The following is a 14661-nucleotide window of genomic DNA, read 5'->3' on the forward strand; positions in this document are numbered from 1 at the left end:
GGTGGCTGTCGTTGGATATTACATCACCGCGGCTTTCTTTACAGCTGCTTGGATACGACATCCGCTCTTGTCAGCTAACAAGCAGGAGATCAGAGAGAAGCAGGTGAATATTTAACTCCTGTGACGATGGCTACTGCCAGATACGGGATGTTTTATGCATATAAATATCCAGGGAATTTTCTATGGGTTCTTGGTTCCCTGTCTTCCCTTACATACTCTGGACATACTAGAACCAGACCTCCATCATCAACCCAGAAGCTCTTCTCCCCATCCTGTCCCATCAAACCCCTTTTTTGAAAAGCCCAATCACCTTACACATACTCTCCACAACCATGACCTGGGACACCTTCCCATCCGGCCAAGAGACTACCTGGGGCCCTCCAAACGGTGGCATCCCCCCGGACATCATGCAGCCACCGCCCGCAGCAGGCTATGTAATCGCCAGAGATGCGCGCGACCAACCCATTTTCGAACCCAGATGGGCTTCGGTGCCCACCACAACATTCACGTATACCCACAGCGGCAGAGTCGTCGGTAACCCGACAAATCCCCTCATCGCCCTACCGCGCGGGCCCACCCCACCAGGCCAATCCCAGGGACCACCTTACCTATTTCTCGCACAGCAGCAGATTGCCAGTCAATTTCCACACTTGACACCTGCTCTTGCACCTGCTGCTGGTCCTGGTCCTGGTCCATCCACCGCACCCGGTGACCCATCCGCGCCTACTCCCGCAGGTCCTCGCCAGCCCGAGGCTTTTACAGCAACACCCTGCGTAGGACCCGCCGCTCCATCGCAGACCCAGGCTCCCACAGCTGTCCCTTTCGCTGGTGCCGGAGCCTTCCCAGGCATGCCCCCGCCACAAATGGTATACGCTGTCCCGGGGATGGAGATTTTCACCACCCTCGATGCACAGGGGAATCTGCAAGTTTCTCTGCCAGGACCCCACTCGGCCGCGAACCTGCCGCAGGGGTTTTTGCACCTGGCGCGGCCGTCGTAAGCTGTAAACTGTGAACTGTAAGCTGTAAACTGAGTGGAAGGCTGGCATTTAGGCGCCCCGTGTAAAAAATGCGGTTGCTTGACGGGGGTCGTGGGATGTTGGATGTTGTTTCGTTCTCCCCTGCACCTGCAATTTACATCTATGTCTGTTTCTTGGTTTTGAATTTTTCTTCTTTTTTCTCTTTTTCTCTTTTTTCTTTTTTGCACCTTGCTAGGCAATCTGACTTTGTCGTTTGACCACTCCTTTACAAGTTATCATCGGTTTTTGTTTTCCCTGTTATTCCTAGTAGTATGTATCTTCTTCGCGGAGTAGCAAGCGCCGGCGGCAGATGGAGGTACTGTACATGTACATGATGTACATGCAGTTACTCCACTGAAATTGTACAGTACATACATCTCAAGGGTGTTCATAAATAAAATCTCCCCCTAGCCACCAACCAGTTTTTAACTTAAACCCCCCGTTCGTTATTTGTCATTTCTTCCTGATGTTCCTTCCGTTTTACCAATACACCCACACCCAACCCACCAGCGGATTATATACATTTCCTTTCTGTTTTAGACGATCTTACGTTCCCATACAGCCGGCAAACAGCACAAAGGAAAGAAGACTTGAAAAAAAGATGCTAAAACGAAGGTATGGAAATGTGCTGTACATATATGTAAGGAGAATTCAACAAAAGTTACCCCAGACAGGAACATCAAGATATAGGGTGTCATTGTAAATCGATATATGGATGGGCGGGATGGATGGAGGAAGAATGATCCCCAAGGAATAAATAACAAGATTTCACAAAAGTTACGAAACAAAGAGGATTGATTGATTAGCTGAAGAAATACAGGAAGAAGAATCCTAAAAATAAAAGCAGTGAGCGTCCTTGACGCAACCGAACTAGTTAAAAGAAGAAAAATGTTAGAACATAGATGGAATAACTTAACTACCTCAACCGTACTAGTAAGTAGTACGTCCCTCTTACAGAGAAAAAAAGTGATATCAATCATAACAATAATAATAATTAACAAGACAAAATTAAAATTAAAAGGGGTTTAATTAAAAGAAGAAAAATAAATAAAATAACAAACCAGCCCCGGACGCCCCCGTAAAATGCAGTTAGCAAGAGTTGACACATCCGGACCCATTAATTATTCTATAACCGTGGGAAGAAAGGGGGAAAAAAAAGAAAGAAAGAAAACAGAAGAAAATACACACGTACGTACATGTACATGCGCATGTACTGTACATTCATAGGAAGAAGAGAACTCCGCGCTTCATTGAAACGATACCAACCATAAAACCCCTCGCCGCTCAGAAAACTCACTCGCGGACCCTCTGCACCACTACTCTCTGGTAAGCTATCAACATGAGTATTTTTCTATTTTTTCTTTCTTTTTTTCGTTTGCATAAATCTTCCCCCAACTCTAACAGACCAGTCAATCGCCCTTCCTTGCCTTTCCGCCTCAAGCAGGACATGTTTTTGTTCTTTTGTCTTCTCCTTTTGGCCAGGAGAGGCTGCTCGTCCACTATATATCGTGACCAAATCCCAGAGACAGTGAATGCGCTCATGCCATGCTCTTCGCCCCTCCTAAACCTGAACAGCTTTAGTTACTCTTCGCCTTCGCGGCAGGTGATTGCTATTATTATTACTGGTAGTATCGACGACCTTTCGCCTCGATGGCTTTTGCTGGTTCAGCTGCCGTGCTCTCGACAAAAGGGTATTTGATGGACAGGCACCAGATGTCCAGGTAATCGCAGATGGTGGTGATGACGTCGAACTGTGCGTGCTGCAAGTTAGAAGCTTGCCGGTTGCACAAGACAAAAAAACAAAGAAAGAAAGAAAGGGAGATAAAATAAAGACACCCACCACAAAACTCCCATAAACCCCCACGGCCAACCCCAACGAGCAAAACACAAGCGCAACCTGATACACTTCCCCACCATTCCCACCCCCAAACAGCAAACCCCCCCCCCACAACCCCAAATACGCCCGCGACCCACAAACCCCATCCACAACCCCCACTAGCAACGGCAGCAGCAAGACGTTCCGGTACGGAAATTCCTTCTTCACCAAATGCGCAATAATCATCTGCCCGACGGAATATGCATTGATGAGGCCCACATACATCACAAAGGGGACGAGATGTCTCTCGCGCACCAAGGGGCGTAGATGCAAGTACACAAACACCAGCACCCACATCGCCGCAGCCGGCAACAGGCCCAGGAGGGGTCTGTAGATGTCCAGATTCCGCTGGCGGCGGACATGCATGACGTTCAGGATGCTGGAGAGGGTGCTGAAGAGCAGGACGAAGGCGCCGTAGATGATGTACCAGGAGGTAAAGGGGAGGTTGCAGAGAGAGGCGGGGAGGAAGCGGGAGACGGAGGTGGGGACGCCTAGAGTGGCCAGCATGGGCTTGTGCCAGAAGCTCGCGCCGCCTTTTATGGCCGTTGTTGCGTAGACCGCGCATAAGGTTAGGATACCCTCGACGGGGCCGGAGATTATGCCTAGGGTCAGCGTTTGGGTGTAGTATTCGTCCCAGGTCTGGACGTAGAAGGTTAGGGCGGCTAAGGGAAGTTTTGTTAGCAGGAGTATATTGGAAGACTGGTGTGGAGGGACGGAAAAGGGACCCTACAGGCAAACAGTGTCAATACGGTTAGCCATGACTGTCCCAGGTTTGTGGCGCCGGCAAAGATGAGGACTTCCAGAGCGGTATTGCACGCATCAACTCCTACGGAGGATGTTAGAAAATAGACTTCGATAAAAGAACGAGAAGGAAAACAAGATGAAAAAGAAACTACATACCATGATCGAAAAGTTCACCAAGAGGCCCACTCTGTCTGGTTCTTCGTCTACAGATAGAAACGCAATATCAAAATTAGCGAGAAGTTCCAGCTCAACAACCCGCTCCACCCCTAGAATAGGGGGGGTTGTCAATGGAACGCCACAATTCACGCGTAATTCGCAGGAAAAGCTAAGTGATAGCGAGAGAACATACGCTTGAGCCCCGTCGACTGCATCAAAAGTTTGATACAGAAACAGCCCCAGCGCCCAACTCAGATAGACCCACGGCGGGCAATCCTGGTCCAGGGTAGGGTTATACCATAGCAGAGTCAGGAAGTTGATAACAACGAAACAGAAGCCCGTTAGCGTGATCTGTGGATAAGACTTGATGTTAGGGATTGTTATTTTCTACTAGAAACGGGATAGAGACAAGAAAGTTCGAAATATAAGAAAATAAAAAAGAATAAGAAATAGGGGGAAGGGGAAAATAATTGTAGATGGGGGGTGGTCAGGGCGCAAGCCAATCAAGAGAGGGGTCTTCAAACGGCGCAAAAATTTAGAGGGTCCGACTTACAGCATTTGGTCTGGACGAACAACAACACCCAGGAGAGAAGAAGTTAGCACAGGTAGATATGAAGCAAAAAGCTAAGAACACAAGGCCTCGTGACGGTAGAAGAATTGAAGGAGGAAGACATCTTTTACCAGGGATGTAATATATATAACTAAACCCTTGGTATCATGATCAAGTAACTACAAACAAAAAAAAAAAAAAAGATCACCAGACCACACAGAATCCCACCAACAAGAAAAGAAAATAACCAACAGGAAAAAAAAAAAAAAAGACAAAGAGGAAAGAGGGAAGAGGAAAAGACGAAAACACTCACGCCATAGACATAGGAAAACACTTAATGACGACATGCGTATAGAACGGTTTCAGCACGTAGCGAGACACCAGCGACTTGTCGACGCCCGCGTAACGGTACGCACGCAGGGCGGCGAGGTTATGTTGGCGGACGTAGACCATTGTTTGTATAGTGTATAGTATAGTAGAGTGTAGTACAGAGTCGTATCTTTTCTTTTCCTTTTCAGTTTTGTTTTGGCCGTGGCCTTGCTCCTAGATGGAACCCTTTATAAGTAGATTAAATAAGGAGCGTTTTTATGGTGTGGGATAGCTTTTTGGTTTGAAGAAAATTTTCTTTTTGTTTGGACGGGAATGACAGATAGGAAGCAAGAGAAGTGAGGAGAGGAGAGGAAGAGAGGAATATGACAACAGGAACGACCGCGTGGGTTCAATGCCTGACCATCATCGCGCTGCTGGTAGGTACTGTACATCCATTCAATGGTATTCATCCTGGTCCTGGGAGCCCGTTGAGGGAAGGATGACTTTCGGGGGTGTGTCAGGGCAGGGGCCAGGTATGCCGTATTACCGTATCAGTATCACCGTATCAGTCACCGTATTATTGTAACAGAGCATCGCTGGTGCTGGTATATAGATGTAAGTCCCTTCCTCTATACACTTGCTTATCTTCAAGTTCTTTTCTTCTATGCTAACAATTTCATTTCACTCTACGACCCAATTACACTCTAGAATTATGCACAGGCTGACTGAGCTCTCTACTGGGATATCTGATCTTTGGGGAACTGTGGCTGGCTGAGGTTCTCCTTGACTGACTTTGTTGATCTCATTTTTCCTCTTGGATGCACAACTAGCTAGCCACTATCTCTTTACATTCTATGGTTTGGGTTCTGCTCTTCTATCCCATCAGCTGTCATCCCATTCGCGCCTTGTACTTCTGATCTTATCTCCTCCTTTCGCAGTCATATCGACGCATCCCAGTGTTTCTCACCTGTACTGATGCATGCTGAATTTTATAGAGTGAGCGGCCAACCTTGCTTAGAAAATAGGTCCAGGCCTTTTGAACTTCTTCTTTACCCAGCTGGGCCATGCTTTTCGACCAGCCCGGTAAAGTTAGGTTTCCTACCCGCTGGGTGCAAACCCTAAAAATGCCAGCGTGAAAATAGTTGTATTGCGTGGGTTTGGTCAACTATATATACAAGGAAGGTAGAGAGACTAGGATTAACGTAGCATCTAGTTGCAAATGAAAGATTCATGGGGTTCAAGGTAAGGAGAATGCCCATATTTCTGCGTTTTATGATCACTTTCTTGTTCGTTTCAGCTGCGTTTGCTGGGTAAAATAACAGGTGTGTTCGGTTTGATAATGTTTGTAATGCATTCATATTTAATCCTCAGTTCCCTGGAACCATGGATGTTTCAAAGCCCCTTGGGCAGTAAGCCTTCTTTTCAGGTCAAGATTTGTTAATCCCGTAATTAAATCTTTAAACACCGGGTCCACACCCTTCCACAAGGCAAATGGTTCATGGGGAGTAGTCTCATCGAATCCTTTCCAAAGTATGTATGTACATACATTAATCACCGTGCACCAAGGACTTTCGTCACCAATGTGCTTCAATAACGCAGCGACAGACTCGTCATTCCCAAAATATGAGAGTTGGCGCTGGAGAACAATCGCTTGAACGTTCACCGCGTTCAGGAAGTTCCTTTGCATCCACTGCCAAGATAACGTGCTTCAAGACTGTACAGATGCACTACTTTATTTGATATCGATTAGTAAACCTTGTTTTATATACCAACGGTTTTTGGATATACTGGAATTATTTTTTTTTTCTTTTAAAAAAAAAAAAAAAAAAAAAAAAAAAAAAAAAACAACCCACCACAATTCCAAAGGAGAATATATCAGAGGGCTTATTCACACGGGCCTCCGCATGGGCTTCGGGGCTACGCCACATCCAGTTTCCCACAGCTTTCCCGAGGATATCACAGTTAGGGGGTACAATTGCGCTATCCTCGATATCAGCCAGTTGTACCCGGGTAATGGCTATTTCCCCGTTCTCGTCTTTCCAGTCCAGTCAATCAGGATGTTGTTTGCTTTGATGTCTGTAGGTAGTCACTAATGTGAATGATTTTTTGTTTCCACGATGGAATCCGGAAAATTTCGTACCTGTATGGACGATATCCCGATCATGCAGCTCTCTCAGTCCACGCAAGGCGTCTTTCTAATGTATTGACTGCTAGATTTACTAACAATTCTAGTTCCCACCGATGCTATTCTTGTTGCACTCTGCTCAGGAACGCCTGTCAAAGTTTGTTGGATATCCATATTAGTATGAACAGGTGCCGAGAAGGTGATAGGGCAAAGAAGGTTTCGGAATAAGAGCCCTGAATACAAGGTGCATCCAGTACGCCTTGTGCCAGATAGTCTCGGATGTAATAGAACCGAGGAAAATGCAGCTCCAGACATGGTAGAGAATGGAGCCCCCAGTCAATGATTAATAGGATTATGGGAGGATGGCTGAGGGTTGAGCCGTGCACCAAAAGGAGTGATGCTAGCCGCCTAAATATCCAAACTATCTCAGCCATTCCCCGCATCTTCAGTTTTCTTGGAATATACAAACGCCAATAATATATGCTCCAGGAAAGAATTTTTGACGAAATTTGGAATTGGACAGCTACTGCCTGCTCTCAGTTCCTTTGCCTTTTGTTCGCTCCCAGCAGGCAATCGAAACATTACAGCAAATGATAAGATTCCCAATGCGCAGCAGCCGCCTCGGTCCCCAAACATGCAGTGGGTCATACGACTGGTTGTTTGCTATTCATGCGGTGCAACGATTATATATCTTCGTGTCTTACCAGACTGCGGACTGGGCGCGTAGGTGCTGACATTTCGCTCTGCAACGAATACATCATGGGGTCACGACAGCCATCATGCAATTTGGTGCGCATTTACCGCTGCGAGGGATAATCTACCCTTGTAACCTTTATTGAACAGCGATCAACTCCGCTCTCGTATCCTTGGAGTCTATTAACTACTTGCAACACAAATGACGCCCGATTTTTCCTTCGTTTCCGCCCGGCTTCCCACCCTGAAAAGGGGTAAAAGGCAATATAAATATGTGCAATGACCTCCACGAAGGGATCAAGTTTCAAGAAAGCAGTTACCCAGAAATAGTTATTGCTTTTCCTGATAATCAAACTTGATCTCCCGCTTCTTTATACCAGAGTGCAATTACTCAAAAGTTCCCTCCCCAACATTTCATAACAATGTCGGCGGCATATGTGTCGAGCCAGTTCATCCAGAATGTCGCACGCCCTTCAGGTTTCTCTGTAACACATGTGAAATCGGATTTTGTGGGTGTCGTTGAGAAGAACCTTGATTCTCTCCGGCCTGATACTGCTATCGTTGCCATGAAGTATATACAAGCCCCCCTCTCCCTCAAGTTCTCGCTACCCTATGATTATCTTACTTATTATGGAATAAGGAATCTAGAGTATAAGAGTGACTCTTGACATGCGCATGTACTTTACCGCATATGAATTGGATAAAAACCGCAATACGCTTGCAACAAAATATTTCATTACCAGCAAAGATGTTTAGGGAGTTACATCAATCACCGTGTTCAACTTGTCAGATAATGAGGCAATCAAAGGGTCAGAAGCAACTGCGGGTTGTTGCGCGTTTTCGTTTGAGAGATTTGACAGTTCCTGCTAGGAGTCTATCACTTTACATCTATCCGGCTTTAGTCCTGCCGATGACTTACCCATCTGATATCTAAAATTGCAACGAGCTCATTCAATCGATTGTCCCTTTATTGTAGCTGGGTAGAGAGAAACATTCTGACGGGATTGGACTATTTGTATCTGGTAAACTCTGCCCCTACCGTTGTGCACGGCAGGTCGCAACGGCGAAGACACCTTAACGAGATGGCAGATGGGGCTTCAGGAAAATACTCGGCTTTTATCTTGACATGTTTCTAAATAAGGTGCTGACTTAAGTAATGTTAGTCAGTCTGATTTGGTGTATCAATAACAATTCATAGCCGTCGACTGTTGGACTGTGTAGATGAGTTCGAGCGCCTCATTGTTACCTAGTGTTACCTAGGCAATAAATATATTATTTGACTAACTACAGCAGGTGTGCTGATATGAGCTCCCCGATGATCGGGACTGCTCAGGCCCTGCAATCTTGTTTCTTTTTTTTTTTTTTTAGTCCTTCTTTCTTTTTTCCCCTTTTTTTCTTTTTTTCTCTTTTTCTTTTCGATCTTGTGTTTCCAATGTATAAATATAGATAATATAATCCGCGACGGATGATGGAGCTCATCCCCTCCCCGCACAATCTTATCCCTTTCATGGGGGTGAAAAAAGAAAAAAAAAACCATATCAGACAAAATTTTATCCCACAGGGCTCCACGGCATAGGAACCAAAATCCGACTCTGCATAGACTGTATCAACGGCACGGTCTTATGCACCGTATCTGCCCACCCTTCAATCGACCATGACTTTTCGCGTCGGATTTTCCGCTCCTCCAGATTTGCAAACTGCCACAGGTGGTGCACAGTATTCAGCTCGCCAATCTGCACGAACCACGCACCGACACCTTCCATGACTTCGCGTCGTGCGTGCAGGCCTCGTCGCCAGTGTGTTTCCCATTCGAGCAGGTTGCCCGGGTGTAGAGTGTAGGAGCGGAGTTCGAAGAGACTCGCCGAGTTTGCGCGGGGGGGGTGGTTGGGCCAGAAAGGAGAATTCTTGCATGAGGGAGGTGCGTTTGTTATTGATGAGGGATTTGAGACTGCGGTCGAAGCCGCGGAAGTCTGGTGTTGCGAGATGGCGTGGAGGGAGGCGTGGTAACCTGAGTACCGTTGGTATTCCCATATGTGGACTATATCATATCATTCGGTGTGAGCTTTCTTTCCCTTAAAAATTGCACAATTGGCGAGAAGGTTGGCATTGGGTGGGGGGAAGGGTAAGGGGGAGATTTATTTACTAAATGTATCATTATCTCCCAACCTGCGTCCTCCAACTCCCTACTAGATTGACCTTGTTGTTCTCAATCTGGGCCATCCGCGGATACCACTGCCCAACCAAATCGACGTACTCATCCACCTTATCCGGCTTGACTTCGTGAAAAACGATCGAATGGACGTATTTCCCCCGCGCCAGCACTTCCGAGAAAGAGCGCTCGATATCTTTGTCCAGCTGCTGGCCTTCCTTTGTGCCATAGATCAAGCTGGACAAGGCACCACGTTTTGGAGCGTGGCTAGCATCGGATTGACGGTGTTCTCCTACAATGCGGTGCGTAGAAAGTGAGCCCAAACCTTGCGTGTCTAAAGTGTCCGCGGCATCAGGAACACCAGGAGCAGCGGCAGCGGCAGAACCGGGCTTTTCGCTCGCATTGCTCACATGTGGAGCAGTGGGACGCGCAGAGCCCGAAGAGTGCCTAGAAGTAAAGGAAAATGGAGAAGGAGAAACGAGAGAAGCATGACCCGACTGACTCTCTGCTTGTTCTTTTTTCTTCCGAGCAGCTTCCAGGTTCTCCCGGAACTCCTTCTGCCTAGCGTTGAAACTAGTTGCGTTGTCTGGGGTGATATCTCTGAGCGAAGGAGCTCGGCATAGGGCGCTTGTTGTGGATAGGGGCCGCAGTTGGAACGTCGAGGCGCAGGTGCAGGAGCTGGTCTGAATTCGTAATAGACGTGGGCCGAGCATGATGATACGAATCGCGTGAGGTAAAAAATAGCACGGATAGGTATGTGAGTGCGTATGTCTGGTGTCAAGTGGCAGTTGGCGTTTGGAAGTGTCGAACGGAAAAAAAATGCAGTGATGGATATTGCTCGCCAGCTTTCAGCCACCAAACTCGGGTACCAGAAATTACAGTACGGGCCGATGCGGGGATCGAGGGATGACAAGGGAGTTCAGGAGTAGCAGTAGACACAAACAGGGTAAATGAGTTGGGGTAAGGACGGGAAATCGGTGCGTGTTGAAATTGGGTTGGACACGCGAGTGACAAGACCAAAAATGAGAAACAAGAGGGGAAGGCCAGGTGTTGACAGGGGATAACCAGGATGGGCCGACGCTACAGGCACAAGCTATCTAAGGGCCAACGGAAGAGGCCAGACCACAGAGAGCAATCGATTGGTAGGAAATGGAAATAATATTTATCAACACTGAGATAAGAAAAGGAAGCCTGCTGGGATTGACAAACAGAGGCAGAGACAGACGGACAAACAACGGGAATAGAGAGAGAAGAGGAGAACGAGGAGATTTGACGTTGGGATAGAGCCAGGAGAGGAGGAGAGGAGAAGCTTTGACTGGGGCTGAGGTGAAGGCAACACTAGACTGTTTTGGTATATAAGTATATATCACGTGACTTACGGGATGACGTCAACAAGCTCCCCACCAATATTTTTGCATACAGAACTTTTAAGCAGGCTACTCCGTAGTCGGCCAGTTCGAAGTCGATAAACAGCACATGGTTATACAGGCAGCCTTCTCGCCATTACGCTCCTTTACATATCGCGTTAATAAGTAGGAAAGATGGCGGAACACCATCCCCCGCTCAGCTATGAGGATTCCGCTACCACCACCCATCCGCATTTCGCCAGCAGCCTGCCGCCAGAGGTAGTCTCCTGTCTGAAGAATTCCAGATTCGTATGTACATACATTTATCCTGTGCTTCCGAATTACCAGCTGACTCTCCTCCCCAGCTCCACCTAGCGACGTGCCACGACCTAACCCCCTACATCTCCCTGATGAGCTACACCTACCTCCCCTCAACCCCATTCACCTCGCACCCCACGATAATTATGACGACAAACACCGCCTCTAGAAAAACCCTAAACCTCCTCTCAAACCCGCGCGTCTCCCTTCTGGTTCACGATTGGGTCTCCCACCGACCGCCCACCCGCTCTGTAGCCCATCCCCATCCTACCATGGCGCGTGACGGCTCCCCGCCTCCCGCAGCCACCCGTTCCAGCTTGGCCTCTCTCCTCCTTAATATCAACACCAGTGCGTTGAGCAGCATCAGCACGACTATCATTGGTGAGGCAAGATTTGCAGAGATAGGCTCCGAAGAGGAGAGATGGTGTAAAGCGAGGCATTTGGAGAATAATACTTTTGCATCCGATGATGCGCTGGATGGGACGAGTTTTTTTGCTGCGGCGAGGGAGGGTGAGGATGCAGATGCTGTGGTTGGAGCGATGATGGATGAAAGTGCGAGGGTTGTTATCGTTGAAGTGAGGGAGGGGAGGATTGCAGATTGGAAGGGCGGGGTGCGGGATTGGGCAGTTGTGGAGGAAGAGGCGGTAGAACACAGAACGATGAATGGGCTGTGAGGGATCAATAAGAATGAGATTTTAGCATGTTCTCTCAGATTTCCCTTCCTTTTTTATCTCTTTTATTTAAAAATTGAACAAATGGGCGCGGAATATAGGTCATATATACGTGGGGGATACATCGAGGAAATCCCTCAGCTAGAGGAAAAAAGGATATTGCTTCTAAAAGTGTGCACAATGTCGATGTAAGAGTATCGAACACATTCTCTCAGCAATGGACTGCCTCGCTGTTTTCAACCGCAGAACAGCTCAAGAATAGTATCGATATCAACATAGTCTAGTTTATTAGTCAGTATTCCATCTAACAGTAGATCTAGCCTTACTCTCTGCCGGCTGATTATTGTATCCGTCATATTAGCTCAATTAACGGAGGTCTGCGGTGCATTCGAGAGCATTCGAACAGAATATTAGCAATCCAGTGCATCGGGATCACCACCGCATTTCCATTACCCCGCCTGGTTCTTCTTCATAACCTTCACCAAAGCCATATAATTTGTTAAGACATGTCAAAAGTCGCCTCCCACTCTCCTCTGAATATAAGCTCGTCATACCTTATATCATCATTTGAGTTGATAGGAGGGTGAGCCACAGCTTTACCTCCGGATATGTAGTCGCGTTGATTTCTCTAGGGGTGGCGTTAGACATTGTTGAGAGACGCAGCAGAATGGAAGTGAAATATTGACAGCCAGCAGCATCGATATTCAGATCTTGATAAATGTATGGCTGGAATCATGCGAGTCAAATTCCTCATAGCTGGAGCACCAGAGATGTGCAACGGAGGGGTATAAAAGCAAGGAACACTCAAAGCTAGCCGAAGGGGTATTGTGGCGGATGTAAAGCTTGCGAAAACAGAATTTTCTGCCACCCCCTGAAAAATAGTAGCAAAACACTGCAAAAATAACCAAAATATCCACATATTTCTAGAATCATTCAAATATCATCTTATCATCAAATACACACCTTTATCATCAAATCTGTCAATATACCTCCCCAGCTCAGCAAATTTACCATCAATGAAATCATACATCTTTTAAATAATAATTATATATTTGCTCAGATTGCACAGATCATTGAATATCATCTGATCATTGTATATCAAATTCAATAAAATATTCACTGTTTTGAAATTGCTAGAAGTTCTCATTCAATATAAAATATAAAATTAAAAATGTGAGGGGTGATGACAGTGTGAAAAGTGAATAGTAGAAGATAGTATATAGTGTAGTGAAAGATAATAGTAGTAATAATTATAGTAATATTGTAGTTGTAGCTAATTGCTAAGAAGGAAAAGAAAGAGAAAGAAAATGTGTGAAATACATACATTCAAGCAGACCGCTTGGCTAAGCGGGCAGTCTCATCCACTGCAGCCCCAGCCTATGGTCTCGAGGCCACACCCACAGTCAGTGGGGTCCGCACAGTGGCCAAGCAGCTCAGCCAAGGGGCAAGGCGAAAGTGGTGGAGTGGAGCCTGTGGCAAGCTCTCTGACTGGTACCGGGGCTGGAGTTTCAGCAGGCCGACTGTGGAATACCAAGTGAAGGCCCCTCCGGAGCTCACCATGCCACGGCATGCCCTTCACCGCTGGCTCGCACTCCGCTCCTCTCATGGGGACTTCTCCTGGTACCACAGGCGTTTCCAGCATGCAGATGCGAGGCTCACCTGTGTCTGTGGACACAACAAGAGCCCAGAACATTTGGTGCTCTGTTGACACTCACAGAGGCACTTTCTTCACTGGCCCAAGAGGCCAGCAGCACGGCCACACAACCGGGCGACAGCTGTTGCCTATCTAGGGTCTCTGACCCCTACAGACTTTGTAGAACTGCTGGACTGCACGCAGTTCTACACACGGTACTGCACAAGGTAACGCAGCCGGCTGGCTGCAAACCATCTGACAACCCCCGCAGCAGTTCCACGAGGCCGGCCTGCTGAGTACACCCACGGTAGCTAGTGCAACTGCCAGGGACATCACAGTCTATGCAGACAGTACAGATAGCACAACTAGGCTCATCTGTCTCAATTAGCTGTGGTGTAATCAGTACAGTCTACGTGTCTGACTCAGCTGATATGGTTTTGACTGCCGGCATTGTATCTACGCGTGCTCTGCTTTGTTTTCCTCTCGTTTGCCCTTGTCTCTATCGGCTCAAATGCTTCTTCTTCCTTCTTTTCTTTGCTCTCTCTGTCATTCTCTGCTCTTTTCCTGTCACAACCTTCTTCAGTGCTCTCTCCTTCATTATTTATCTTGTCTGTCTTTCTTCTGATGTTAGAAGCACAGACAGCTTTCTGATCAACTGAGAGAGGTATCCCTCTCTGCTCACTATAAAGCCTTCCAGGCACGGCAGCGGCGGTCCCCTCAGGGAACCACACTATAGCCCCACCATGAATGGCCATACGTCGGGCCAGAAGTGGATGCGCAGCTCAGAAAAATCCTTTGCAATGAGCTGAGTCTTCTCAAGAGTTGCCACCTGGATTCTGTTTTCTCTCTCTGTGTACATAGAAATCTCTCCAGCGTAGCACGTCTCCATGCCCTTCGGGAGGCTTCTGAAACACGGGCGCTGCCCGTGTTTTCTCCGGGACGTTAACCTATACATACATACATACATCTAGTAATTTACGAAACCCAATGCATGTTACCACATTAAGAGATGGAAATAATACATATACATAGTATTTAAAAATGCGATTGATTTACTGCTATCAACCAATAACAC

General features: G+C 47.0%; 7 protein-coding genes across 7 annotated transcripts; 3 read left to right on the top strand and 4 right to left on the bottom strand.

The window, feature by feature from the left end:
• Positions 1 to 332: 332 nt before the first annotated feature.
• HCAG_01229 (predicted protein) lies at positions 333 to 998 on the top strand (the record flags this gene model as incomplete). Its single annotated transcript, XM_001544132.1, has 1 exon — positions 333 to 998. The coding sequence occupies one exon, from the start codon at positions 333 to 335 to the stop codon at positions 996 to 998; it is 666 nt and encodes a 221-aa protein (XP_001544182.1).
• Positions 999 to 2635: 1637 nt separating this feature from the next.
• HCAG_01230 (conserved hypothetical protein) lies at positions 2636 to 4795 on the bottom strand (the record flags this gene model as incomplete). Its single annotated transcript, XM_001544133.1, has 7 exons — positions 2636 to 2767; positions 2857 to 3554; positions 3623 to 3718; positions 3793 to 3839; positions 3986 to 4143; positions 4317 to 4355; positions 4712 to 4795. The coding sequence occupies 7 exons, from the start codon at positions 4793 to 4795 to the stop codon at positions 2636 to 2638; spliced, it is 1254 nt and encodes a 417-aa protein (XP_001544183.1).
• A 4224-nt stretch (positions 4796 to 9019) lies between these two features.
• Positions 9020 to 10331, bottom strand: HCAG_01231 (conserved hypothetical protein; the record flags this gene model as incomplete). Its single annotated transcript, XM_001544134.1, has 3 exons — positions 9020 to 9417; positions 9486 to 9507; positions 9657 to 10331. The coding sequence occupies 3 exons, from the start codon at positions 10329 to 10331 to the stop codon at positions 9020 to 9022; spliced, it is 1095 nt and encodes a 364-aa protein (XP_001544184.1).
• An 828-nt stretch (positions 10332 to 11159) lies between these two features.
• Positions 11160 to 11956, top strand: HCAG_01232 (conserved hypothetical protein; the record flags this gene model as incomplete). The annotated part of the gene is made up of 2 exons (XM_001544135.1): positions 11160 to 11273; positions 11330 to 11956. The coding sequence occupies 2 exons, from the start codon at positions 11160 to 11162 to the stop codon at positions 11954 to 11956; spliced, it is 741 nt and encodes a 246-aa protein (XP_001544185.1).
• Positions 11957 to 12657: 701 nt separating this feature from the next.
• Positions 12658 to 12983, bottom strand: HCAG_01233 (predicted protein; the record flags this gene model as incomplete). The annotated part of the gene is made up of 2 exons (XM_001544136.1): positions 12658 to 12824; positions 12917 to 12983. 2 exons carry the CDS (start codon positions 12981 to 12983, stop codon positions 12658 to 12660), a joined length of 234 nt encoding a protein of 77 aa, XP_001544186.1.
• A 538-nt stretch (positions 12984 to 13521) lies between these two features.
• On the top strand, positions 13522 to 13743 carry HCAG_01234 (predicted protein; the record flags this gene model as incomplete). Its single annotated transcript, XM_001544137.1, has 1 exon — positions 13522 to 13743. The coding sequence occupies one exon, from the start codon at positions 13522 to 13524 to the stop codon at positions 13741 to 13743; it is 222 nt and encodes a 73-aa protein (XP_001544187.1).
• Positions 13744 to 14085: 342 nt separating this feature from the next.
• On the bottom strand, positions 14086 to 14475 carry HCAG_01235 (predicted protein; the record flags this gene model as incomplete). The annotated part of the gene is made up of 2 exons (XM_001544138.1): positions 14086 to 14178; positions 14344 to 14475. 2 exons carry the CDS (start codon positions 14473 to 14475, stop codon positions 14086 to 14088), a joined length of 225 nt encoding a protein of 74 aa, XP_001544188.1.
• Between the last annotated feature and the right edge of the window lie 186 nt (positions 14476 to 14661).

This window comes from Histoplasma capsulatum, genomic scaffold, assembly GCF_000149585.1.
Source record: "Histoplasma capsulatum NAm1 scaffold_1 genomic scaffold, whole genome shotgun sequence".
Lineage (NCBI taxonomy): Eukaryota > Fungi > Ascomycota > Eurotiomycetes > Onygenales > Ajellomycetaceae > Histoplasma > Histoplasma mississippiense.